Source organism: Corylus avellana, chromosome 2 (assembly GCF_965113065.1).
Source record: "Corylus avellana chromosome 2, dhCorAvel1.hap1.2, whole genome shotgun sequence".
Classification (NCBI taxonomy): domain Eukaryota; kingdom Viridiplantae; phylum Streptophyta; class Magnoliopsida; order Fagales; family Betulaceae; genus Corylus; species Corylus avellana.
Genome location: NC_142491.1, coordinates 4,922,027 through 4,948,706, shown reverse-complemented (window position 1 = coordinate 4,948,706; position 26,680 = coordinate 4,922,027). Strand labels below are relative to the sequence as shown.

General features: G+C 34.5%; 3 protein-coding genes and 1 long non-coding RNA gene across 10 annotated transcripts in view; all 4 read left to right on the top strand.

Moving 5' to 3' along the window:
- LOC132167460 (uncharacterized) overlaps positions 1-23,333 on the top strand; it is a 28,807-nt gene extending 5,474 nt beyond the window's left edge. Inside the window, exons 3-4 of the mRNA XM_088513235.1 lie at positions 22,663-22,789; positions 23,114-23,333. Coding sequence (XP_088369361.1) covers positions 22,663-22,789; positions 23,114-23,245 — 259 coding nt within the window. The 3' untranslated portion in view covers positions 23,246-23,333. The remainder of the gene's footprint in view (positions 1-22,662; positions 22,790-23,113) is intronic.
- On the top strand, positions 95-1,430 carry LOC148587232 (uncharacterized). 2 transcript variants are annotated; one of them, XR_015911426.1, is made up of 5 exons: positions 95-154; positions 265-363; positions 447-516; positions 601-757; positions 940-1,430. It is a non-coding gene; the product is annotated as an uncharacterized LOC148587232 (long non-coding RNA). The 2 variants fall into 2 exon arrangements; XR_015911425.1 differs by having other exon boundaries at positions 265-516.
- On the top strand, positions 10,688-14,842 carry LOC132176926 (putative disease resistance RPP13-like protein 1). Of its 2 annotated transcripts, none has more exons than XM_088513223.1 (3): positions 10,688-10,786; positions 10,925-14,386; positions 14,668-14,842. In XM_088513223.1, exons 1-2 carry the CDS (start codon positions 10,771-10,773, stop codon positions 14,329-14,331), a joined length of 3,423 nt encoding a protein of 1,140 aa, XP_088369349.1. In that variant the 5' UTR covers positions 10,688-10,770; the 3' UTR covers positions 14,332-14,386; positions 14,668-14,842. The 2 variants fall into 2 exon arrangements, with proteins under 2 accessions (XP_088369349.1, XP_088369348.1); XM_088513222.1 differs by having other exon boundaries at positions 10,919-14,386.
- On the top strand, positions 14,777-18,193 carry LOC148587231 (uncharacterized). Of its 5 annotated transcripts, XR_015911421.1 has the most exons (9): positions 14,777-14,869; positions 15,071-15,354; positions 15,442-15,668; positions 15,746-15,946; positions 16,496-16,610; positions 16,690-16,762; positions 16,883-16,962; positions 17,454-17,577; positions 17,889-18,193. XR_015911421.1 is itself a non-coding variant. In XM_088513227.1 (8 exons), exons 3-7 carry the CDS (start codon positions 15,660-15,662, stop codon positions 17,551-17,553), a joined length of 498 nt encoding a protein of 165 aa, XP_088369353.1. In that variant the 5' UTR covers positions 14,777-14,869; positions 15,071-15,354; positions 15,445-15,659; the 3' UTR covers positions 17,554-17,577; positions 17,889-18,193. The 5 variants fall into 5 exon arrangements, 4 of the variants coding, with proteins under 4 accessions (XP_088369353.1, XP_088369355.1, XP_088369352.1 ...); XM_088513227.1 differs by lacking the exon at positions 16,883-16,962 and having other exon boundaries at positions 15,445-15,668; XM_088513229.1 differs by lacking the exon at positions 16,883-16,962 and having other exon boundaries at positions 15,749-15,946.
- Positions 23,334-26,680: the final 3,347 nt, after the last annotated feature.

The window sequence follows — 26,680 nt, the reverse complement described above, 5'->3', positions numbered from 1 at the left end:
GTCAGTAGTAATCCTCTTTCTCAATTAGTATGTTCATGTTTTTTACTAGTGGCTAATATAGCAGCGCTCATCTGTAATTGGGGCATCACTAGCTTATTCATATACAAGATCTCCTCTGAAAACCAAGCCTCAGGCTAATTCAAATTCATGCAAGGTAACTTTCATCTCTTCAAGGCTTGAACTTCTTGAGCCATTTATCTTAAAAAAAAAAGAGAAGTGTGTTTGTGTGTGAGATACTAAAATGCATCCACTTCTTGTGGCTAGGATGCACGCACAAGTGTTGACATTGGTGGTGCTCTCTGGAGTAGCCGTCTACCACTACTACGAGAAGCGTACAGTGGAACAACGATTTGATGGAAAATAGTACCGTTCTTGCCTTTGTGTTTGGTACTGTGTTATAGGATTCATCTAGTACTATTAACTGTTACTTGGTGTTTGGTATATAGAGGTGTAGCAGTAAATGGTGCTGAACAATCCAATTTTGGCTTGGTTGACGCCCCTTGATCATACTATCAGGTGCTCTAATCGTGAATCTCTTTTCTATGTGATATAGCGGTTTTAGCTCCTACTTAATTTCTAATTTTGTTTTGTTGCTCTAAGGGAGGATTCTTAGGTGTGCTTTTCAAATGATGTTTCGTGCATTGGAAACAACAACAGACAATTGCAGCCAAGTCTTCCTAGCAGTCCTTATGGTGGAAATTGTTGGTGTCCTTCTTGTGGAGGAGATTCGATAATATGAATTTGTATTTGGTGTTTGGTATGTAGAGCTTCTTAGTAACTTCATAGACCTTCTATAACATGTTTATTTTGTGTTGGATATAATATGACCTCTTTTTCTTCTTTCTCTTCTACCCAAAATTCCTCTCTTTATGCTACAATTATTATTCACTCTGTTGTTTTATGCTAATGTCGTTCCTGTTTGTGCTTTCTTTTCCCCAGCCCACCAACAACCTATCATCACAAGAGTTTTCAATGAGACAAGGATCCTTTCTTCATTTTTCAATGAGCAAGTGGGATAGTGCAATTTCTGGCTACTTCTGATCAAATACAAGGAAGCATATGAAATTGAAGTAAAGAAGGGGGGCAGATTCCCTCTAGTCTCTTAATTCCTGGAATAGAAACCTTTTATTTGAATTCTTCTTGTGACAATGATCCTTTCTTCAGTATACACATGATTATATCAGCTGCAAAAACTTGGTTCTCCACAATAGCTTGACTGGCTTTCAATTACATGCTATTTCTGGAAGCTGTTAAAGAGGAAAATAGTTCTCTGGACATTGATGAACTATTGCTGATTGTTTTTTTCCTTTGGTACTTGGTTGTATTGAGAGATGGTGTTATTCTTTTTTGCTTTTAATTTAAAAAAACTCATAGATGGTTTACCTTTCAATTTTGGCAGTTTAAAGTCTTTTAAGTGTACTCTTTGAAGCTTTTTTTTGTTGTCCCATATGAACACCAAAATTTGAATGATATGACACGAGTCGTTGAGCGGCATTTGAATATTATCTAAATGTTTAATATTTGAATGCCATTTACCATCAAGGAGAGCATCCCCTCTTTTCTTTTTTTTTATGAAAAATGCTAAACATACTCTCAAGTACATTTTTCTTGACGTGGTAGTAAAAATTACCATTGAATTGAATGTTATATTTACTTTTATTTGTTATTTCATACTATAGTAATTTTTCACTCTCACCTAAAAGAGTGAACACTTAAAAAGAGTGTTACGTGGAGCTATTAGAGAGATGCCTAGGACGAGGAGATTTACTCTAAATTAATAAATAATACAGATGAACTTCTTTTTTCCACCAAAAATCATGTATAATGGGCTTAGTGACTATTTTGGACTTTGTTTTGCCAACATTTATGAATTGGACGTCCAAGGAGATTCCCATGTTTGATTCTTCAGTTATGGAGTTGATTGATGATAAAAAAAATTGGTTGCAAATCTTAAGATAGGTTCCCTGGCTGATAAAGTTCTCCATTTCCGATCAATACTAAATTGAAACAAAATCAATTTAAATAGAGAGGAAAAAAAAAATCCAATCCAATACTCATTGATTGGAGTGTTTTTCGTTGGGAATGCAATATTGGATTGGGTGGACTTATGTTTATTAATTAATATTTGAATGGGGAATTCGACTAACTCAAATTCATATTTTAGGGCCCTCAGCCTCAGGCCCTGTGTGGAATTCATACGGCCCATCGACTGTTATCCTCGGAATAAAGTTTTCCTCGGAATAAAAGAAATCAGCAGACTCAAATGACCCTTTGGTTTTCTTTATTAATAACACGGCATGAATCATGATAAGAACCATAATACAAATCTAATTACGTGTTTGGCTCTTGAATAAAATATTTACAGTTACTCTCATGTTCCAAAAATTAGATTTGATAAAAGACGTGTTTGGCTCTTGAATTACCATTTGTTTTTTCTTTCAGCAGCTGAAGCGTACTTCTAGAGCAATACTCACGGTCTAAATGCCTCTCACACAAAAAGAAATCCATACAAAGAGGTATCTTTTTTCAGACACTATTTACAGCTTTTTTCACGTCATACTCACACAAACAGCCTTAAGAAAATTGCCTTGATTTTTGTGCAAAACATTTTTACACACTTTATAGGTGATTAAATTTACCTCTTCTTATAAGTTTAAACTTTGAAAATAACTGATGATTTAATAATGTCAATATAAGATAGTCACAATTGGCATTTCTGGCCTACCATTTTTTCATAAGAAAAAAAAAACGATGACATTTTTTAAGAGGAAATGTTGGGTGTTTTATTAGTGTTCTTCTTGTGTCTTTCTGATCCTAGGTGGATATTATTTTATAAAAAAAACAAAGCAGAAAGTTGCTCTTATTTATCTCACTTGATTTTTATAAAATTATATCCATATAAGACTAGAATAACACAAGAAAAACGCTAGAAGAGCATGTAGTATAAATTCTTTTTAAAGGGCTTAGAGCACTAACAGCAGCTTCAATTTGATTTTATAAGTTTAGGAAATAAAACTACTTTTTGCTTCCCTATTAAAATATATTTTACAATAATTTTCCTTACATTTTCCTATATCATTAAAATATTATTTATTTACAAAATATAAAATCCCTACCTCCTTTCACATTTTTCACAAAATTCTAATACAATTCGCAATGAAAAACAAAAAAAATAAAAGATTAAAGATTAAAGATGAATATTTATATTAAAATAAGAACACAAATTTTCTTCAAATTGGTTTGGAGGAAATTTCTTTCAACCCACTCCAATAAGTGGCAAGTGTCATTCAACATTATTGGGTTTTTAAAAAATTAATGTTTGAGTTCCTTAATTAATGGAATGACAATAAATTACGCTTAAATTATTAAAAAATATATGTGAGAGATGATACTTGTCACTTATTGGAGTGGGTTGAAAAAAAAAAATTCTCCGAAGAAATTTTTGTCCTTAAAATAATGTAAATGATTTTTTATTTTTTATTTTTTTTTTTAACATATCCACATAAGAAAGGGGAAGAGAATTCAAATTAGTAAATTTCACTTTATTAAATATAGTTCCAACCAATTGAGGGAATAGGATCCTCTTCAGTTCATGGCCAGGATTTCTTCTTAGAAATTCTATGGCCACAAATGGGATACATATCCTATCAATAAAAATAATAATAAAATATTATTTTAAATTAAAAAACAAATTAATAAAAAATAAGAAAAAAATAAGGGGATGGCTGGCCACCATAGGGGCTACCTCTACGGTGGCCACTGGCCAGCCATCCCCCTTATTTTTTCTTATTTTTTATTAATTTGTTTTTTAATTTAAAATAATATTTTATTATTATTTTTATTGATGGGATATGTGTCATATTTGTGACTATAGGATTTCTAAGAAGAAATTCTGGCCATAAACTGAATATTTTCTAATTTATTATGAACTGAAAAAAATTATGTTCCTCAATTAAACTGCCTCTTGATAACAGAAAAATAATTTCTTAGTCATATAAACACTAAATTATGTAGCTACTCAAAGGATTTAGTTAAATTTAGGATACATGAACACAAATCCAAAGTTTACCAATTAATGCCACCTGCAACTACTAGGGCAGAGAGCCATGTGACCATTGACCATTGCCAGTGCCTTCTTTCTTATCAGCTCACCAATTAATGACCATATGCAGCTACTGGGGCAGAGAGCCATGTGACCATTAACCATTGCCAGTTGTCTTCTTTCTTGATCAGCTCACCGATTAATGACCATATGCAGCTACTGGGGCAGAGAGCCATGTGACCATTAACCATTGCCAGTTGTCTTCTTTCTTGATCAGCTACGGATGGAGGAGAGGGACCGATCATAGCAGTTGACATATGGCTTTTAATGCTTGGCATTTAATGTATTTTCCCCTGATCGGTGCAAAGGACGACACGTGAAATTTCTTTTATTCACATTTGGGCATACAACTTGTAAATTGTAATGATTAATTTGCATGTGCTATATGTACAGAGGGAGAATGTTTTTTGAGTAAACCTCCTATGCGGTCCATCTGCAAAAGGGATCTTTTGCAGCAACTAATAGCACAAAGACACATCACCTAAAGCACAAAAAATGCACACAAATAATCTACAACCTAATGCACTGGATTTTGAACTCAAAAGCAAGAAAAATTGAACTACAGAGGCAGAAACAAAGGGCTTGTTTGTTAAATTCCTTGGCACTATTCATTCTCCACCACACTATTCACTTCATTTTTTTCAAAAAAAATATTCTCACTTTTATATCAAATCATTCACTTTTTATATCACATCATTTACTTTTTATTACTATTCAAATAAAAAAATCACTACAAAACAAAATTTTTTATTTTCCAATACCACTTTTTCATTTTTCCATACCAATCATTATTATTTTTTTTTTTATTCATTTTTTCATGAACAGTACCATGGAAAATGCACAGTGCTGGGGTGTTTAACAAACACCCCCGTGAGTCTCTGCTGAAACGATGGCCGTGGGTCTCGTCAGACCCACGGCCAGTCAGACCCAACCACCCGGCCAGACCCACGGCGTGGGTCTGGTCGCGGGTCTGGCTCCGGCGCCGTGAGTGACATTCTCCGGCACCGTGAGTCATTTATTCCGGCTTTAGGATGAAAAAATTTCTAAGGGTTAATCTTCCCCTCTAGATTTTAGTTTTGAATTCAAAAATGAGTTTTGAGGCATTAGAAACGAGTTTTAAGGCATTAGAAGCTGATTTTGAAGCTGGATTTGTCAGAAAAGAGGCCGGAGAGGGTGACCGGAGGTAGTGACCCAGCAGCTGGGTCTGGGCGGAAGTGCGGCTGGGTCAAGCCAGACCCAGCCGTGGGTCTGGCCGGCGCAGAGGGATGGACGGCGCCGTGGGATGCTTGCCGGCGCCGGTGGTTTGGTTGTGGGTTCCCTGGCGCCGTGGGTTCCTTGTAGTTTGGGCGTGAGTTTATCTAGTGTTTTTGATCTTATTTTGTTAAAATGCACTGGATTATGTGTCCACACATGAATGGTTGTTGCAAAAGACCACTTTTAAGGTCCGACCGCATAGTAGGGGCGCACCCATGTTTTTTTGCATTCCACCCACCATCTCCCCCACCATCTCCTCTTTCTACTTCTTTCTTCTTCTTTTTTTTATTTTATTTTAAAAAAAAAACAAAATGATGAAGTGAAGATGGTGGGGGAGATGATGGCCAGAATGAAGTGAAGCATTCCTCATGTACAGAGGCCTTTCAAAGATTAAAACCAGACTGATCATAATATATCGCAACCAATATTCTTCTATTACCATTACCATTAGTAGGCTCAATTCTAACCTCAAATCTTTCTTCGGTTCATCTTAATCAATTGAAATCAATCAAAATTAACACACAATAATTAATAAAATTGCATAAACAAATCTCACCTAGGGGTAGGGCCATGATTAAGAAGAAATAAAAGCAACAATATAATCCTCTTGACTTTATATCTCTGGGCTTTCAATTAGGTTGAGACTTGAGAGCTTGATTCTATGCCTTGTCAACAATCTTGAGCTAATAATGAATGAATTATTTACTTAGGCTTTCAGTACACAATTGCAAGCTTCTTCCTCTTTTTCCCCAATCAAGTTGAAACCAGTTAACAATATCATAACTAACATCATTGTAAAGACTAAAGAGATTGCCTTGGCCAATTCTTTCGCATCGAGGACCAAGTCTTACATTTTGATGTTTATATAATACATGAAATTTTCAAAATGTGTTTCCATTTAATAATATGTCTATTATCACATCATTTAAATTTTAAATGACGTGACAATGTATACATGTATATTATTAAATTAAAGGAAAATGTATGATAAATTCTTGAGTCAATTTTTCAAAATTTTAATATCCTTAAGTTTTTTTTTTTTTTTTTTTTTCGAAAATTTAGTCCTTTGATCAATTAAAATGACAATAAAACCCTTGCCGTTAAAATTTTTTAACAAACGTTAAACAACTTCAAAACGCACTGTTTTGTTCCATCAAAATATTAATTTAATTTAAAAAATTAAATCTAAAAAAAAAAAAAAAAATTAAGGGTGGCCAGGGGTGGCTCTGCCACCCCTGGCCACCACCCCAAAACCCATGGGGTAGCCACGGGCCACCCCGTGGGGGGTTTGGGGTGGCCTGCGGTTTTGGGGTAGCCCGCAGGCCACCCCCAAACCCCCATGGGGTGGCCGTGAGCCATCCTATGGGTGGAGGAGGCCACCCCAAACCCCCCTCTGGGGTGGCTCACGGCCATCCCATAGGGATTGGGTAGTGGCCAGGGGTGGCAAGGGTCCATTAAAACGGTGCGTTTTAAAGTTATTTAACGTCTTTAACGACAAGGGTTTTATTGTCATTTTAATTGATCCAGGGACTAAATTTTTTTTTTAAAAAAAAAAAAATTAAGAATATTAAAATTTTGAAAGACTAACTCAAAGATTTATCATACATTTTCTCTTAAATTAATAAAATTTAATCTGGATCATACAAGACACATTTGCCCACCGATAATAAAGAAGCCCACTTTATTGTATGAAATGAATGGCATTTACCAGCTGGTTGACTCCAAGTCAACTTTCAAGCTTTCTTTGTCAGATATTAATGGTGTGGAAAAATCAGTTTCCTGGTGTCTTTTTTCTCTCATCAATTTGATTCAATCAACACGGTGGCTGTGTTTGCCAACAGCCCGGAGTTGACACCGTAGTTAAAATGGTACTGTTTCATCTTATATGTGTAGGTTGGACAGTCAAAAATCACACAATTTTCAATAACAAAACTTAAATTATTCATACTTTTAAATTATATATATATTAAAACTTAAAAAAAAAAAAAAAAAAAATGGAATCCAAATTAAGCTCACGTACTTTTTGTCTTTTCTCTTCTCTTTCTACGCAAAAGTTGGTTTATCTCTGTCAAGGCCTTGTTTGGTAAAAGAGTTGGAGTTGGCCTAGACACTATTTATCACCATTTTTCAAAAAAATCATCAAAACATTTTAATATTTTCACTTTTTATATCACATTATTCACTTTTTTATTATTATTCAAATAAAAAAATCACTATAAAACAAAATTTTTTTACTTTTTCATACCACTTTTTTACTTTTTTATATAAAACATTTTTATTTTTTTTCACATCAATATACATTAACTACAGTGTCTAGGCCAACCCATTTACTAAACACCACCTTGGTGATTTTGAAAATTCCTTGCGGATGGCCCATTCCTCTGTCCGGTTTTGGTTACTTTATTTTATCTCTGTATTTTCACGTGAATATGAGCATCTCTACAATTATTGATCTTCTCTTTTTAGATTGTCATCTCTCCTTTTTCAAAGACAAATGTCCTTCTATTTCCTACTATTATCATTTGGTTGCTTTATCTCTGTATTTTCACGTGGACGTGGGCGTGGGCCTATCCCACCATTATTGATCTGAAAATTAATATATCCGTTGTGCTGTTCATTTCTTTTTGCAAATTGCAATCTCTCTTTTTTCAAAGGCAATGTACTTGAAATTTCTTTCATTCACATTTGGCTCCTTTCTTTGGGCATAACCGCATAAACTTGAAGACTGTAATGATTAATTTGCATGTGATATATGTAGAGAGGCAGAGTAGCCTTTCAAAGATTAGAACCCAACTCATAATATATAGCAACCAATATTCCTCTATTACCATTACTAGGCTCAATCTTTCTTCGGGTCATCTAAATCAATTGAAATAAACCAAAATTAAAAACATCACAAGAAGGAATAAGTTTGAAAAACATACTCAGTATATATAGTTCAATTCCACCCGAAATCATAAAATTGGAGTGGCTAAGGTTTCATCTATTTTTTTGATATAGACACGTACAGTAGAAAACAAATATAAAACTTGTTGTTTTCCATCAAAATTATTCTTGACTACTAGTTAGGTATGAGACTTGTGAAATTAGGGGAAAAAAAAAAGGATAATCCTATGAGTTTTATGACCTATTTTTCCTCTCTTTCTGATATCCCAAGTTTCCCACATTTCCTGTTACCACTTAACCTCTTGCAAGGCTCTTTAATCCTAGAAGTTCTCTTGTGCTTAATTTTGTTAAGTTACAATTTATCCCAAAAAACTTAAGCTAATAGAAATAGATAAATTTAATCATTTAATTAACACTATAACAAATTTGCCCTGGCCCACGAAAATCTTGTCTTCAAAACATCAACAACATTATTTTATGCTAATATTGTGCTTGTTTTGCTTTAGTGGCTATCTTCTTATTTGATGCACACAAGCATGGATTCCCTGTAGCGATTCAATTAAAAAAAAAAAAAAAAGAAAGAAAAAAAGCATGGATTCTAGATATGCAACTACTGCAATTTGGTTGTTTATAATAGCTTGATTGGCTTTCACATAAATGCGGTTTTTCGGCCATTGAATTACACTGCCTATGTGATTTTTCGGTTGATAATTTTAGTCACCTTGGAGATTATAATCTGTTCTTGCCCTGATTTTGTATCTTTTTACAAGAGGAGTATTGTATGCCCCAACCTTACATGATTTTGGGTCAATAGTTGTAAGAGTTGAGGTCACTGCTTAATAAGATTCACATATAAACTTCGAGAGCATCTTTGGTGGGAAGTTGTACAAAAGGTAATTTTTATGCACCAATCAAAAGCTAATACATCAGCCAATTTCACAAGATTTACACTTAAAACAAAGACACAACCACACCAAACAATACTCTATATGAGATAAAAAAAAAAATTATTATTATTATTATTTAAAAAAAAAAAAAAAAAAAAAAAAAAAACCAAAATTGAAGGGGTGGCTTGCGTGGGCCACCTCAGCCCATGGGAGGAGGGCGGCCTCCCCAAATCTTGCTAGGTGGCCCATGGGGTGGTTCGCTGGCCACCCCATGGCCTGGATGGAGGTGGCTTGTGCGGGCCACCCCAGCCCATGGGGGTGGCGCGTGGCCACCCCTACATCTGGTTGGGTGGCCCGCACGGCCACCCCATGAGCTAGAGGTGGTGGCTACCACCGCCCCCACCTCCTTTTGGGGGGAGGGGTGGCCAGCCAGCCACCCCTTCAATTTTGGTTTTTTTTTTTTTTTAATAATAATAATAATAATTTTTTTATCTCATAGTGTATAATCTGTTGTGGATGTATTGTTTTCCTTGTTGTGAAATTGGTTGATATGTCAAGTTGTGAATGGTGGGCACAAAAGAGGAATTTTGTGCAACTTCCCATATAAGCTGAAATTGGCTGATGTGTCAAGCTGTTATTCTCGTATACTCCTCTCTTCCCCATATCTTGAGAATTTTGGAATTGTTGATACATTGTTTCTTTTTTCTGTTTAGTTTGAGAAATGATTGCATTGCACCTTCTATTTTTTGCCAAGCATTTTGAATGAAAATATGTCAGCTGTTAACTTGTCTACCGATAAGTCACTTTTTGTATTGTAAATAAGTACTGAAGTAGGGAAAGGGAAAAACTTTAATCGTATTAAAAGTTGCTTTATCTCTTTTTTCTTTTTCTTTTTTTACGCAAAAGTTGGTTCATCTCTTTGGTGATTTGAAGACTCCTTTGCCCTTGCGGATGGCCCATTCCTTTGTCCGGTTTTGGTTGCTTTATCTTTATCTTTATATTTTCATGTGGACATTCCGCTATCATTGATCTTCTTTTTATACATTGCCATCTCTCTTTTTTCGAAGGGAATGTTCATGAAATTTCTTTCTTTCTTTCATTCATTCATTCACATTTGGCTTCTAGATTGCAATGCATGTGATTCTCGAGAAAATGATAATTGATATGTATTATTTTATATGATCAATAAATTCAGAATATATTAAAACCCGACTCATAATATATAGCAACCAATATTCTTCTATTACTAGCTAGCTGCTCAATCTTTCTTGAATTCATCTTAATCAATTGAAATAAACCAAACTAATTTACTTTGAAAAACATTTTCAATTAAATTAATATGTTTGCATCTATTTTTGGGTTTAGACATGTATAAATACAAAACTTGGCCGACTAAATTGACGTCAATCACCCACCTTTATTTCCTTTGATTTCCTCCAACATTGCAAAGAAGAAACACGTGGGTAGGGCCATGTGGGTCCATTACTTTTTTTTTTTTTCTTTCATGAGCATGTTTCCTATATATATATACCTTCTTCGATCGGTGTAGAAAGCGTAAGATAGCTTGCATTCCAGTCTCATTTTGCTCTGCTGTTTACGATCACCATCCTTCGTTTCCTTTGATTTGCAAAAGCACAAAACATGGCTGAGATTGCAGGCATATTTCTCTCTCCCTTCCTCCAAGTGTTTTTTAAAAAAATGGCGTCTCCCGAATTCATTGACTTCTTTCGGGGACGAAAACTCAAAGATGGACTTTTAATGAAGTTGGAGATGACATTGCTGTCCGTAGATGCAGTGGCTGAAGATGCGGAGGACAAGCAATTTACAAACGACCGTGTGAAAAAGTGGCTTGATGAGCTGAAAGATGCTGTCTATGATGCAGAGGACGTCTTGGACGAGATTGCTACAAAAGCCCTGCAACGCGAGTTGGATACTGAACTTGGAACCTTTGGAAGTAAGGTACGTAACCCCATCTCTACTTCTCGTTTTGTCAAGAAGGTAGAAAAAAGGATAGAAAAGCTAATTGACAAACTGGATTTTCTTTTAAAACGAAAGGAGAATTTAGGCCTAAGAGAAGGTGTTGGAGTTGGTGGGAATCCATCAGAGAGACTGCCCACGACTTCTTTATTTGAAGAATCCAGTATTTGTGGAAGGAATAATGATAAGGAGGCGATAATTAACTCGCTTCTCTCAAATCATGCGAGTGACAATGAAAGTGACAATGAAGTAGGTGTGGTTGCCATACTCGGCATGGGAGGAATTGGCAAGACCACCCTTGCTCAATTAGCATATTCGGATAATAGGGTGACTGAGCACTTTGACCTAAAAATATGGGTTTGTGTATCGGATCCATTTGATGTGTTCATGGTAATAAAGTCAATTTTGGAGGTAGTAACTCATCCACCTTGTAATGTTAATAATCTGGATCAGCTTCAAATTAAACTCAGGGAGGAGTTGAAAGGAAAGAAATTTCTACTTGTTTTAGATGATGTTTGGGATAAGACATATCCCAAATGGGAGACCTTAAGTAATGCTTTACAATATGGGGCACAAGAAAGTAAGGTTATCGTAACAACACGCGATTGTGAGGTTACAAGAGTCATGCGCGCTAAAGCAATTCATCGTATAATGGAGTTACCTAAAGAAGATTGTTGGAAATTATTTGTAAAATACGCATTCCACGATAGAAACTCTAATGCATATCTAGGACTAGAAGCAATAGGGAGAAAAATCGTAGAAAAGTGCAACGGCGTACCTTTAGCAATCAAGGCGATTGGGGCTTTCTTGCGGTCTAACTTAGATGTTGATGAATGGAATAAGATATTGAGAAGTAAAATATGGGATTCGAGAGACATCCTCCCTGCTCTAAGATTAAGTTATAAATATCTTTCGCCACCTCCTCTAAAGCGATGCTTTGCATATTGCTCCATATTCCCAAAGGATCATACTTTCAAAAAAGATGAATTAGTCTTTTTATGGATGGCAGAAGGTTTCTTGCCGCAACTCCAAGACAAAACAATGAAAGAAGTTGGTGATAATTACTTCCTTACTCTTGTATCAAGATCATTATTCCAACAATCCAAGCACGATGAATATGTAATGCATGATCTTATCAGTGATTTGACAAAGTTTATATCTAAAGAATTCACTTTATGCCAAGACGATGACAGTTCTTGTAAATTTCTAAGCACGACTCGCCATTTCTCATGTTTTAACGAAGCATTTGAAATTAAGAAGTTTGAGACCGTCGAAGGTAAGGGGTTGCGCACTATTGTATTTCCAAATCCTTGGAGTTATAGAGCCAATTTTTTATTACGAAATATAAGATGCCTACGGGTACTCAATCTATCTCACAATCTGGCAATTTACCAATTGCCAGATGCAATTGGTAAATTCAAACAGCTACGTTATTTGAACCTTATTAACACTCTGATTAAAAGGTTGCCTAATTCCATATGTGAGTTGTGCAATTTGCAAATATTGAATTTATCACATTGTACGTTTCTTGTTGCCTTGCCAAGAGATTTGCATAAACTCATTAATTTGAGTCATCTTGATATTACTGAAACTAAGATAATGGAGACGCCGATAAATCTTGGTAAACTAAAATGTCTTCAGACATTATCTACATTTATCATCAGCAAACATGGTGGATCTGGCATTGAAGAGTTAAGAAAACTTACAAATCTTCGGGGATCGCTGCATATTTTAGACCTCCAAAATGTTGAATTTCCAGTCGATGCTAAGGACGTAATCTTGAGGGATAAGTGCCTTGAGAAGTTGGAATTGAAGTGGAGAGTTAATACTAGTGCTTCAGAAAATCATAAAATTGTACTTCATTGTCTCGAGCCCCATTCAATATTGAGAAGCCTTAGCATCTACGGCTATGGTGGTACAAGTTTTCCAAACTGGGTTGGGGATGCTTCATTCTCTAATATAACATCTCTTCGTCTAGAAGACTGTAAATTTTGCCGTAGCTTGCCACCACTTGGGCAGCTACCCTCTCTGCAGCACCTCTCGATTGTTGGGTTGGATGGAATTGTTACAATAGGGCGTCAGTTTTACGGCAGTGGGTCTTCTTCTATGAAACCATTTGGAGCCTTGGAATATCTACGGTTCGAGAAGATGTTGGAGTGGAAGGAATGGTTTGCTTTTGAGGCTGGAAACGAAGGTGGAGCATTTCCTAATCTTAGAGAGCTATGGATTTCTGGATGCCCTAAGCTAAAAGGGGAGTTGCCTGTCCATCTTCCTTCTTTAGTCGAACTTTCCATTCATCATTGTCCCCAGCTCGTGGCTTCACTCCCTAGGGCTTCTTCTCTACGTAGACTGACGCTTTCAAATTGCAAAACGGTTATATTAAATGAATCGTCGATTGGAATGCAAGAGCTTAGAATCCAAAAGTGTTCGATGTTAGAGCTCCCAATGCACCTGAACTATTCTTCCCTTGAATGTTTGTCATTGGGGCACTGTCGTTCTCTCAAGTCCTTTCCATTATTCTCAAAGATTCGTGAGCTGTCAATCGAGGCTTGTCGGGATCTAGAATCTCTTACTGTTGGAGAACAACATGAACGTGATTTACTCCTCTCGAGTATGCGCATCCATCAGTGCCCTAATTTTGCATATTTTCCACAAGGAGGATTGCGTGCCCCCAACCTTAAAGATTTCGAAATCCGGCATTGTAGGAGTCTTCGGTCGCTACCCGACAAGATGCACATGCTTCTTCCCTCTCTTGAGACATTGACTATAGAAGATTGTCCACAAGTTGAGTCGTTTCCTGAAGGGGGCTTGCCTTCCAATTTGAATGAAATTTCCATCTACTATTGTGATAAACTCTTTGCGAACCGGATGGGGTTGGGTTTGCAAAATCTCTGGTGTGTTAGAGGATTTTCAATCAATGACGATTCTGAAGATGTGGAGTCCTTTCCAGATGAGGGATTGCTGCCTACCAGTCTTACCTATCTTAGCATCCGTGGCTTCCCTAATTTGAAATCTTTGGGGAAGAAGGGGTTTCAAAACCTCCCTTTTCTTAAAGAATTGCAGATTTGGAACTGCCCTAAGCTCGAGTTCATGCCAGAAGACGGGCTGCCTGCCTCCCTTTCTACTATAGATATATATCAATGTCCGTTGTTGAAAAAAGAGTTGGAAAGGAGAGAAGGACCTGAATGGCGCAAGATTGCTCACGTGCCCAACAAATATATTTAGTACTAGCTGAGCAAGAGTCTCCTCTTTCTTTCATATAATCCACTTTTATAGTCAGGTACTTTCCTTTTTCAGCCACCTAATAATATTTTATCAATTTACTTTACCATTTATATTTTAATTTTTCATAGCTATTTATTACCTTTGATGAAATATAATGCTTTGTCCTCTTATTCATTCTTCCTTTGTTTTCGTATAATAATTCTGTCTTGATTTGAATTCATTTGTCTAATTTAATGGTATTTTAACCCATCCAAAATCAGAAAAGAATTAAAAGCCCAAAAGAGTTCAAATCAGTTGTGTTCGTTCTAAGTGGTGTTTTGTCTTTTAATTGGGCAGCAAGTCATCCGAATGAAATACAAACTCTACACATTTTTCTGCATCTTCTTCTCAACTGCGCGCTGTCATTCTCTTCCAGTAGGCTTTGTTCATTGTGCCGGATCAACCTGGGTAAATTAAGGGTAACAGGTTCTGCTATCTTGAGTTCACTAGCATGAGTTACTTTTATATTCTCCCTTGGCGCCAAAAAACTGGGTTAAGGGTAAGGGTACTTTCCTCTTGTTTATTCTTCCTTTATTTTCTTTTAATAATTATGTTTTGAGTTGAACACGAATTTCTAATTTAACTAATCAAAATCATAAAAGAATTAAAAGCCCAAAAGATCTCATATCAATTGGGTTTTGAGCAGGTAATCAGGAGTGAAGTACAATCTTTACTTGTGTGCTCATGGCTTTTGCTGCAGATGGTCAACCGCTCCTGGGCATTGTTTTCGTATCTTCTTCTCAATGGGTTCCATTCTCGTCATTAATTAGTATGACATCTTCCAATGGGCCTTGTTAATTGTGCTGGTACAAACTGGGATAAGAGTAGTTCAATTGGGATGTCTTTTTGCTATGGTGAAAACGTTCTGTTGGGATGTCTTTTTGCTTTCGTGCCAAACTTCTCTGTTGCAGCTGTTCCAATTGGTGGTTCAAAGGTGTATTTATTGGGCAGTGTCTCTTTACTGAAGACAATTTGTTTAGTCAGGTGCTTTCTCTTTTCAACCAGCTAATTTCTCTATTTGTTGAGGATAGAATGCTTGGCCCAATTTTTGAGTGGTGTTTGCCTTTGCAGCAGGTAATCTAGAATGAAATACAAACTCCACTTGTGTGCTCATGGATTCGGTTGCAGATGGTCAACTGAGTCTACTCACTTCTTCTCAATTGGTGCTCCCTCTTCATTTGTCAGACTGACTTAAGGGAAACTGATGTTTGTTGACATTTTGAATTTAGAAATCAATTCAATTAACATTGCACAAGCTCAATCCTGATTCTTCCATTTTGAGTTGTACAATGTTTTTGGTAGGTGAAAAACGTTTTTGGAGTTTATTATCAAACTTATTTACTGTTAGTTCTCTACTAAAACATCTTTTCGGCAGAAGGTTGACTTAAGCACATTGGAGATGGCTGTTTCGTGGAGATATTGGCGACACTTAAACCTTGTGAGTTTTTCTAATAGGAGAAAGTTAATTGAGTCGCTTTTTTTGTGTTCTAACATATTGGATTGCTATGTTGATGCTATCCCCAACCCATCAAAAGAGAGACTAGTTGATGTTGTTCAGAGGCATTTCATGTCGCAGGTACTTTCAAAACTGGTTGCTTCTCCCTTTTCCTTGTTCTTACATTGTTAGTTCAAGCAGCTTTTTAATACTAGATAGCATTACTCTGTAATAAAAACTCCATTTTTATGGTGGTGAAGCAAATGGACGAGTTGCAGGTCATTTTGGGGTTTGTTCAGGCTGCAAAGAGATTGAAGATTGTGTGCAAATGGCCTGGAGAGAAATGGGGAGATCTTTGAATTTGAATTTAGTTTGTTCAGGTCATTTATCTGTGGCTTGTTTATGCCTATCGTTTTCACTTATTAGGTTAGAATTACTTCGTTCTGAGTTATAGAGGATCTTACTTTTTGTTAGTGCAAATGTAGATATATGTAAGCTCGTGACCAGACCTCTAAAGATGTCCCTTGTGGCTTTCTTTCTAAACTTGGTTGACTGTACTGCTGACTTGAGGAAGTGGGTTTTTAAAGACCTCTTTCAATCTATTTATTCCTTTTCTTTTTAATCATCATCAATGAACAGTTTGCACAGAGGAATGGATTTGCTTTGTGACAATCTTGCTTCATCATGTAGACTTTTACCCACATCCACCCCACTCATTCTTCTACTCACTGGCAAAAGAAGAAAAAGAGGAAAAAGATGGAAACAATTCAGTTTTGGGTCTCACAGCACAAGCTGACCAGCATTGGTCAGTCGTAATCCCCTTTCTCAATCAATATGTTCATGTTTTTTACTAGTAGCTAATATAGGGGCGCTCTGGGCATCAGGAATTGGGGCATCACCAGCCTATTCATGTACAAGATCTCCCCTGAAGCCAAGCCTTTGGCTTATTCATGCAAGGTAACTTCCATCTCTTCAAGGCCTAAAGCTATTCATCTTAAAAAACAGAGGAGTGAGTTTGTGTGGGAGATACTAAAATGTGTCCACTTCTTGTGACATTGGCGGTGCTCTTTGGCACAGCCACGTACCTCTACTACGAGAAACGTACAACGGAGCAAGGAGAGAGTCCTTCAAAGTGATAAGAGAGAGATCTTAGACATGTGTGTTCTCTAACCAGAAGGCAAAATTTTTGGAGTTTGATTAGGATTTGATAGAAAAGACTAGTGTTCTTGCGTTGGTGTTTGGTACTGTGTTATAGGATTCATCTAGTACTATTAATTTTTACTTGGTGTTTGGCATATAGAGCTTCGCATTAACTCTAAAATATGTTTCTTTTTCGACTGTATTTGTCTACTGCCCAAGTTTTACATGAATCAATTAGCTTCACACCCTTAGAGCTAGAATTAGTTCACTTATAAATCTTCTGAATCAAACTTCATTTACCTAGCATCTGTATATCATTTCTAAAGCTTTTCTAGCTTGCCATTTGAGAAATTTCTAGCATATAACATGTTGATGCTGTTTGATTATAAAATTCTAACCATAATTTTGCACATATCTTAGTTTTAAGATTTTGCCTGTCACAAACTATAAATAATCCATGTTAGGTATGAGTTTTATGACTTCTTTTTCCTCTTTCTCTTATATCCAGAATTTCCCACTCAACCTATTGCAAGGCCCTTTATTCTTGGAACTCCTCCTGGGCTGAAATAATGATCTCGAGGAAAGAGTGTTGGCTTCTTACTCACTAGTACTGAGTCTCTTGAAGAGTTCAGGTGTGAAATCGAAACCCTCTGAAACTATTTTTCTAAAGAATGACAGTTGTATCTGAAAACTCTTCTTAAAAATGTTGTTCTTCTTTGATTGTGGAATTACAAAAAGTTAGTTATGCACCAAAAACCTTAGACAAGCTCCTTTCTCCTCAGTAGACAGCAAAAATTTGGTTAGATGTTATGATGCTCCATGATTCTTCCCCAATGGGTTTAAAAATGAATATTTTGAAACCTGATGAGCTGAGCACTTTCAGATGTTTTCTTCACTCTTACCAAATTTTCCTTTTTTTTTTTTTTTTTTTTTTTCTCAACAGAATGTGTTTCAATGCTCTCATCATGGGATAAAGAGTTGCTCGGCAATCTCCAGAATCTCTCTCCGGTAACATGGAAAGCAAAATGATGAAGACAATGCTAAATGTGAGATTGAATTAAAGATGGCACCGTATTTGTTATAGTATCTGAGTGCTGGATTGAGAACTTCTTGGAGCGATATCCTTTCTATAAATATATGTATTCTTGATGTGGTGATAACCTCTAGATATTTCTTTAGAAAAGACAATTGTAAACTCATTATTGTTGATAGTGAAAAATTTAACTGGACTAGGTCCCGTGGTTTTTACCTTCGCATTAGAGGGTTTTTCACGTAAAAACCTTGTTGTCTTGCTTGTGGATTGCTTTGTTATTATTATTAGACTACTGTGACTATTTAATTTGCACAAAGGAGTAAATTAATTCCGCTAAGCATCTAAAATTGGTGTTCACCCCTAACAATCTTGAATACGAAAAGCAAATTTTTGAGTAATATACCATGATTCATTAAGACGAGTAGCATTTCAATGTCATTCTTATGTTTTGGTATCTATTCTTTTTTGTTATTTTTTTTTTGTTATTATTATTATTATTATTATTATTATTATTGCCTTTTAAGATTAGGTTTCTTGAAAGGCATGGGACCATTTGAGATGCCTAGGACTAGGAGCATCCTCGGAATCCATGTTTATTACAATTATAAAAAAAAGTTTTCTTACAAAATCGATTGGACAAATATTAAACTGGCATGTTTCATTAAAAATGCATGTGAAACATTTTATGTTCTAAAGTCATATGTCAATTTAATTAGGACGGTATATTGGTTAATGCCCCTTGCCACCGCTAACCCCGAAACGTCAGAATAACTACTGAGAGCCTGTTTGGAATTGAGTTTGAAAAACAGAGCTTTTAAGTTAAAAATTCGTTTTTTTGACAAAAGCTTTATTTTTAAGATTTTGTCAAAAGTACGTTTTGACAATTTTTAGAGTAAAAAAAAAAAATTTTGAAATTTTTTACCAAATATATCAACTTTTGTTTAGCACAACTTTTTAGATACTAAAAGTAATTTTTAAACTCTTTAACGCAATCCTAAACATGCTCTGAATTTATCTAATTAAATGAAAATTTCATAACTAATCGCCACTACCAAGTTGGTGGTGGTGACTAGTAAAACTGCGGTGTGAGCAATTTGAAGAAGCTCGAAGCTTCTTTCCATTACCTACAATATTTCGATGGAAAAGGAAAATCTCACAACTAGTCAGGGGCGGACCCGTACCCCTCAAAATTTTACAAATTTTCATAAATGTCCTTCAAATATACCAATTTATAAATTTGTCTCCCCAAAATTCATATATTTGTCCCCGTCCCCAAAATATTATTTGTGTCCCTTTTAATTATTATTTTTTAGTTTCCCCCCCCCCAAACAAAAAAAAATTTACTTGTGTCCCCTTTTGATTTTATTATTATTATTATTATTTTGCCCCCTCTTTCAACATAAAAACACCTAAAATACCCAATTCATTTAGTTTCCATCTATATTCTAGTTCACTTCTAATCAAAAACTTAATTTGGTTTGGGACTCTCATTGAATATATGAAAGAAAAAGTTAAATGGTTTTAGTTTTTTGAGTGGCTTCTCGATAGCAATCATTTTTTTGAGTTGTTATTTTGAGTCATTTAGGTTTACAATATTTTTTTTAACATCACAAGTTAAATAGTTTAATAATTTATAATTGCAAAATCATTAGGAAAAAAAGTTCACACTCAGATATACCTTTTTCTTGGACCCTATAGATTGTGTTTAGTCTATTTTGCTAAGTTTTTTTTTTTTTTTTTAAGCTATTAATTTGCTAATTGTTTATACTATTGTGTATTTGCAATGACATGAGATTAAACGTAAAATTTCTATGCTTTATTTTATGTAAACACCCACAAACACATATAAAAAGATTATATGTATCTATGTGCTTCTGTATTTATATAAGTCGGTCCATCTCCCCAACCAAAAAAAAAAAAATCGCCCTCCATACTACAAATCCTAGTTCTACCCCTGCAACTAGCTTTTATCAATCATTTGTAAAACGAGAAATGCTGTATATCTTAAAATTTCTTCCCAAATGATGTGTTACAATCTCATGAGTTGGTGACACACTTCCCAAAATAATAAATCTCATGAGATGGTGACACATCATTTAGAAACTAGCTTTTGAAAAAAAAAAAAAAAAAATTGAAATGTGTATAAAACACATTTTAAATAGCAAAAGGGTATTATTGATTATGGTATAAATTTTAAACTTTGACTTCGTTTTTTTCCAAATGCTATTAGTGTTTTTCAATATGAGATGGTAGCTAGATAAAGAATGGTACTCTCTTATCTTTTTTCTTCTTAAGGATTTATAGAATTCTTAACTTTTCTTTTTCTTCTTTTAGCTAAACAATTATATAACTTCAAATCTACATATATTTTGGTGCTACCTTGATCAATAAAGTGCAGAGGGTATTTTCTTCCTATTTTGAGAATTTGTTAAATGTACACAAGATCTGAAAAAAGAAAAGAAAAGAAAATTAGAATGAAATAGCACTAGTATAATAGATTGCTATTTCTATTCTATACGTAAACTAATTTCTATGAGCATAGTCTTTGCAATTCCCTAATCATCTTTCTTGTTTAAATTTATTTATTTTTAATCAATTACTTAACACAAAATATAAAATAAATAGTTTCACATTCCATAGATCAAATCTTTAGATACTTCTATGGTTAAGTTTTAAAATATTAATCATTATTTTTAACTAAAAATAGCTCACTTTTATCATATTATTACGTATTATTTATAAAAAAATGATATATTTTGCTTAATTAATTGCATCTAAAGATTTGCTTAATGATATATTTTGCTTAATGATATATTATTATGTAAAGTCCACTTAGCTCCGTCAAACTACCATCTTAATGACAATCTACCCCTCAAACTATCAATTGCGACAATTTACCATATAAATTACCAAGACAATGACAATGTACCCCTAATTTTAACAAAATGACGAAATTACCCTTACTAAAATAAAAACAAAAATACTAAAATTTAATTTTTTTTCAAAAATTTAAGGATATTTTTGTCTTATTGAAATTTTTATAAGGGTAATTTCATCATTTTGCTAGCATTGGGGGTACATTGAAATTGTTTTGGTAGTTTGAGAAGTAAATTGTCGCAATTGATAGTTTGAGAGGTAGATTGTCATTGGGGTGATAGTTTGAGGGGATTAATTGGACTTTACCCTAAATTATTTGTTAAAAGTAATAAAATTTAAATTATCTAATTAAAAAATGGCTAAAACATGAAATTACTTTAGTCAATATTTGCCCATTTGGAACCAAAACGACCTCGTATGGTCGACCATAGATGATAAAATTAATATTTGCCGCGGATAAAGCATATATAAAAAAGGAAAACCACACGGTAGAACTCTCTCCGGCGAGGCCCCTGAAGTTCCACAACAACTCTCATGTAAACCCTAATCCCTATATGCACACGCATACACTGATATATTGTATATATTTATGTATAAAGTGTGTATGCACGTATAACAATCCCATGCTCACCACTTGTTCGAGAAAATGCCGCTTTGGTTTCATTCTCTCAGCCGGTTTGTTTATTTGCTTATCTTCTGAATTTAATCTTCAATAGGTATGCTTCAGTTGCATTTCATGTTAATTTGGTGCTTATTGTTCTCTAGGGTTGCGCCCCTATGTGCTCTGTAATGAGATTGAATCACTTATAAAAAAAAAAGAATTGTGCTTATTTTTCTTTCGTTGTTTTTGTTTTTGTTTCTTTGTTTTTTGTGGTACTTGCTTTTATTGCATTGAAGTTATTCCCTGTTATTTAATGGTCTAGAAATTTTGTGCTTTGGCCTTTGATAATTGGGTCTAGAAGTAGCATTAAGAAGAATTTTCAGTGGTCCCCTTTTTTTTTCTTTTTTTTTTTTCCTTAATGATTCTTTGTCGCTCTGAAGTTTTTGAAGTCGATCGAGTACGCTACACAAAGCTCAATTTAACCCTGCTTAGGATATGACTTGCTCAATTTACACAAAGCAAAGATACCATTTAGATTGTTGACACCTTTTTGGTTTTCGTTGAAGAATTCCTCTCTAGAATATAGCAATATTAAGCTGGTTGCGTTTAAAAGCTTTGTAATTACAAAACTGCAATCCATGCGGTATTGCTCTTTTATTGACTTATATAAAGATTGAATCTTCTTTCAAAGGGAAACATGAAATTCTTGTTGTTGCGGCTCTGGTAGTATCTATGCAACTTGGGTTTCCTTTACTGTATGTCATCTTCTAGGAGTTTATATGCATGCAGTCAATAATTTTTCTCTCTCGCAAAAAAAAATCATTTTTATCTTCTTCTTTTTTCATGTGTTTATAGTTTTATTTGATGGATGGGATGGGTTCCGAATGGATCAGGCAATGGTTTGATTAGAGGGATGATGAAGTGTGCAGGATATTCTCTGACAGCTCCATTTACTCCTATTTATCCAAATATCCTTAAAAACTATAGCAGATTGCCGTTTGATATATTTAAGAGGAATTGGACCAAGTCAAGTAGCGAGTCTGTCCATACTCAAAAAGATCAAGTACTTGCAAATGCCGTGATGGTTGCCGAGCAGTATCTTCCTCCTTGATTTAGGTGGATGTTCATTTATTTCAATTCCATATCTGAATACTATTAAGTATATAGATTCTTTAAACTTAGTTTGATTTTGGTGCTTGTCTCCAGTGTTGCTCCAATGATGGACTGGACAGATAATCATTACAGGACTCTTGCTCGGCTCATATCAAAACACGCATGGCTCTATACAGAGATGCTTGCAGCTGAAACAATTGTTTATCAGAAGGATAATCTGGTAAGTTAGTAAAAGACTTGCCTTTTGAATGAATTTGGATACATCCAATATTATGAACAACTAAAGAATTTAGAATTTGAAAGGAAAGTGACTTTGTAGGGTGAAGCATTTTGAAATTTGTAAAAACATGATTTGTTTGCATCTTAAGAGTTTGGTGTTATATTTGCATGTTTAAGTAGGAAAATTTTTAATACAACTAATTGTTTGGGTTTTGAGAACAATTTATATTCAACTTATTACACTCATTTTCCCAAATATCGGTTCATTTGATGTGTTGCTAACTGGATACCCCTGATTCTTTATATTTTTATTTCTATTGCTCAGGACAGACTCTTGGCATTTTCTCCAGAACAACATCCTGTAGTGCTTCAAATTGGTGGCAATAATTTGGAAAACCTGGTAAAAGCAACCAAACTTGCTAATGCGTACAACTATGATGAAATCAATTTCAAATAATTCCTTAATTATTTGAAATAAATTATTTGTCTAATTAAACGTACATGCAGGACATGTTTGTTACACTTTAATTATTGCGAACACATGTTGTGGCATTGTTGCATATATATATATATAGCTACAGCTCAAATCATAGTGATTAAGTGCAGTACTTGTTATATTTGTTGGGTAATAATTAATATTTCATTTTGGCTGCATGTATAATGATTCGCTAAAAACGAAAAAAAAATAAAAAAAATAAAAGATCAAAAGACAGAAAGCTTTTAAGTTCTTACCATAGTCTACAGTCCTGTACGTCAGAAATCTGATTGGAGGAGCTGCAAGAAATAGGAAAAAAAATATAGTTAATAAAATTGCATAAACAAATCTCACCTTGAGCTAATTAAAGCTGTAGTAGTGAATGAATTATTTACTTAGGCTTTCGATACAAAATTGCAAGCTTCTTCCTCTTTTTTTCCCAATAAAATTGAAACCAATCAAGTGAAGAATATCATAACCTCATTCTTTCTTCAATTCATCCCAATATGATTGAGATCAACCAAAATTTAACATCATTGTAAAGAGATTGCCTTGGCCAATTCTTTCATCGATGACCAAGTCTTACATTTTGATGTTTATACGATACATGAAATTTTTAATATGCTTTGTTACATTTAATTGTATATATATTGTCACATCATTTAAAATTTAAATAACGCGACAACATCATGTACATTATTAAATTAATTAAATTTAATCTGTATCATACAATACACATTTGCCTACCAATAATAAAGAAGCCCACTTTATTGTGGCTGTGTTTGGGAAGGGGCTTGAAAAATGGAGTGGGTTAATTGGTACTGTAGCTGATTTTATTGATGCAAGGAAAAAAAGTAAAAATATTTTGTATAAAAAAGAAAAAAAAAATTGTTTTGTAATGATTTTTTTATTTGAATAATAATAAAAAGTGATTGATTTAATGTAAAAAATAAAAATATTATGATTAATTTTGAGAAAATAATTTTTTTTTTTTTTTTTTTTTTTTTGTTTTGTGTTTTGGATCATGAGTCCTCTTTCCGGTCCGGCCTCTTGCCAAACATAACCGCAATGAAATGAATGGCATTTATCAGCTGGTTGACTCCAAGTCAACTTTCAAGCTTTCTTTTTCTCTCTCATCAATTTGATTCAATCAACACGGTGTGGAATCCACCACACTTGGCCAGATTCATTCGATCAATGGAATCCGAAGCTCACGTATTAAAAGTTGCTTTATCTCTTTTTATCTTTTCTCTTCTCTTTCTATGCAACCAAAACCGGACAAAGGAATGGGCCATCCGCAAGGAATCTTCAAATCACCAATAGAGATAAATCAACTTTTAATAATTGGTGATTTGAAGATTCCAATAGAGATAAACAAAATTTAATAATTATTCTATTAAATTTGTAAGAAAATACGAGAGAAATATTGGCAAATTATTGATACCAATCATTTCTCATACTCAAATTCTGCATGTATTTATAGATTAACTTCTTTTTAACCTTGAAACTTTTCTGAATAGCCGGCCCTAGGTTTTCTCCTAGAGAGAAAAAGCTTGTGGGGAGTAGGGAGCTCTTACTCCCTCCTTTTCCCTTACCCCTACTCCCCCCTTCTTTCCTCCCCCTCTACGTCTTTTTTTCTTCTTTTTTTTTTTTTTTTTTTTCTTCAGTTTATTTTTTTTGGCTTGTTTAACCAGTCCAGTTGCTCCTGCCATCCATTTGCTTATGCTGCGTTGGCTCTGTCCACCCTCCACCATACTGCATCGCTCTTCGCCTCCTCGAAATCGGTTGGGCTCTAGATCTAGTCTCCTCAACTGGTTTCGCTTAGCCACGCGCTGCCCTACTGTGCTCCTCGGCTCCTCAGCTGCCCATTAGAGCAAAACGGCACCATCTCATCTACCATGCGCCGGCTAGTGTGCTTCGCCTCCCTCTCTCCGACTGCTGTAATTGCTTTCTAGCTTTTTTATTGTGTTTTTAAATAAGGGTTTAACTTTTCCTTTGATCTACTTTCATGAGCGATCTTTGAATGAATGTTTTTATCTTGGTCTTTGGGTCGAGGAGGATTAGTTTCGGTGAGTTGAGAATATGCACTACCTATGTATTAGAGGGGTAAAATGGATTTTTCTATATATATATATATATATATATATATAGGCTAGGTTATGGACCTTCAATTAAAATTTTTCATTAATTATTTCTTCTATAAATGAATAAAAAATCAATTCCAATTATGTTTTCACAAATAATTTCTTATTGGGAATAAGTTATTTGTCTAATTAAACGGTGACATGTGGGTCACACTTTAATTATTGCGAACACATCTTGTGGCATTGTTGCATGTAAATATGTATATATTTTTAAGTATAGTTACAGCTAAAATCATAGTAATTAAATGCAGTACTTGTTATCTTTTTTGGGTAATAATTAATAGGAGAAACTTCACTTTGACCCTTTGAACTTCCACTCGATTTTACAAACCCCCATGAACTTTCAAATTTCTTATTTTGGACCCCTAAACTTTCAATTACTCTCAATGTGAACCCCTCCGTCAAATTTTAAATGTTACATGACATTTATACCCTTGACTTTTGTATAAAACTTTAACTTCCAAAACTTTTTTTTATTTTAAAAAAACATGAAAATAAGGACATTTTGGTCTTTTTTTTTTGTATTTTTAATGGCTAAAATTAACGGAAGGATTATGAGTGTAATTAAAAGTTCAGGGGTCCAAAATGAGAGATTTGGAAGTTCAAGGGGGGTTTGTAAAATGGGGTGAAAATTCAGGGAGCGAAAGTGAAGTTTCCCCTAATTAATATCTCATTAGGCTGTACATAGTAGTGCATGAATTATTTCCTTAGGCTTTCAATACACAATTGCAAGCTTCTTCCTCTTTTTTCCCAATAAAATTGAAACCAATAAAAGTTAGGGAAAACTTCACTAAGGACCCCAAAACTTCCACCCGTTTTGAAATACCTCCCTGAACTTCAAAATCTCTCAATTTAGTCCCCTGAACTTTCAATTGCTCTCAATTTTGACCCTTCCATTAATTTTAGCCATTAAAAATTCAAAAAAAGACCAAAATATCCCTGATTTTTGTTTTTTTTTTTTTAAATAAAAAACATTTTAGAAGTTGAAATTTTATACAAAAGTCAGGGGTATGAACGTCATGTGACGTTTAAAATTTGACGGAGTGGTCCAAATTGAAAACAATTAAAAATTCAGGGGATTAAATTTAGAGATTTTGAAGTTTAGGGAGGGTATTTCAAAATGGGTGAAAGTTTGGGGGTCCTTAATGAAGTTTCCCCTAAAAGTTAACAATATCATAACCTCATTCTTAATTTCTTCAATTCATCCCAATATGATTAAAATTTAACATCATTGTAAAGAGATTGTCTTGGCCAATTCTTTCATCGAGGACCA

Excerpts from the sequence above, each read along its gene's own strand:
- LOC148587231 (XM_088513227.1), top strand. Across the intron at positions 15,947-16,495 it reads AGAGGCATTTCATGTCGCAG|ACTTTTACCCACATCCACCC; the intron begins GTACTTTCAAAA and ends TTCATCATGTAG. Across the intron at positions 16,611-16,689 it reads GCACAAGCTGACCAGCATTG|GAATTGGGGCATCACCAGCC; the intron begins GTCAGTCGTAAT and ends TCTGGGCATCAG.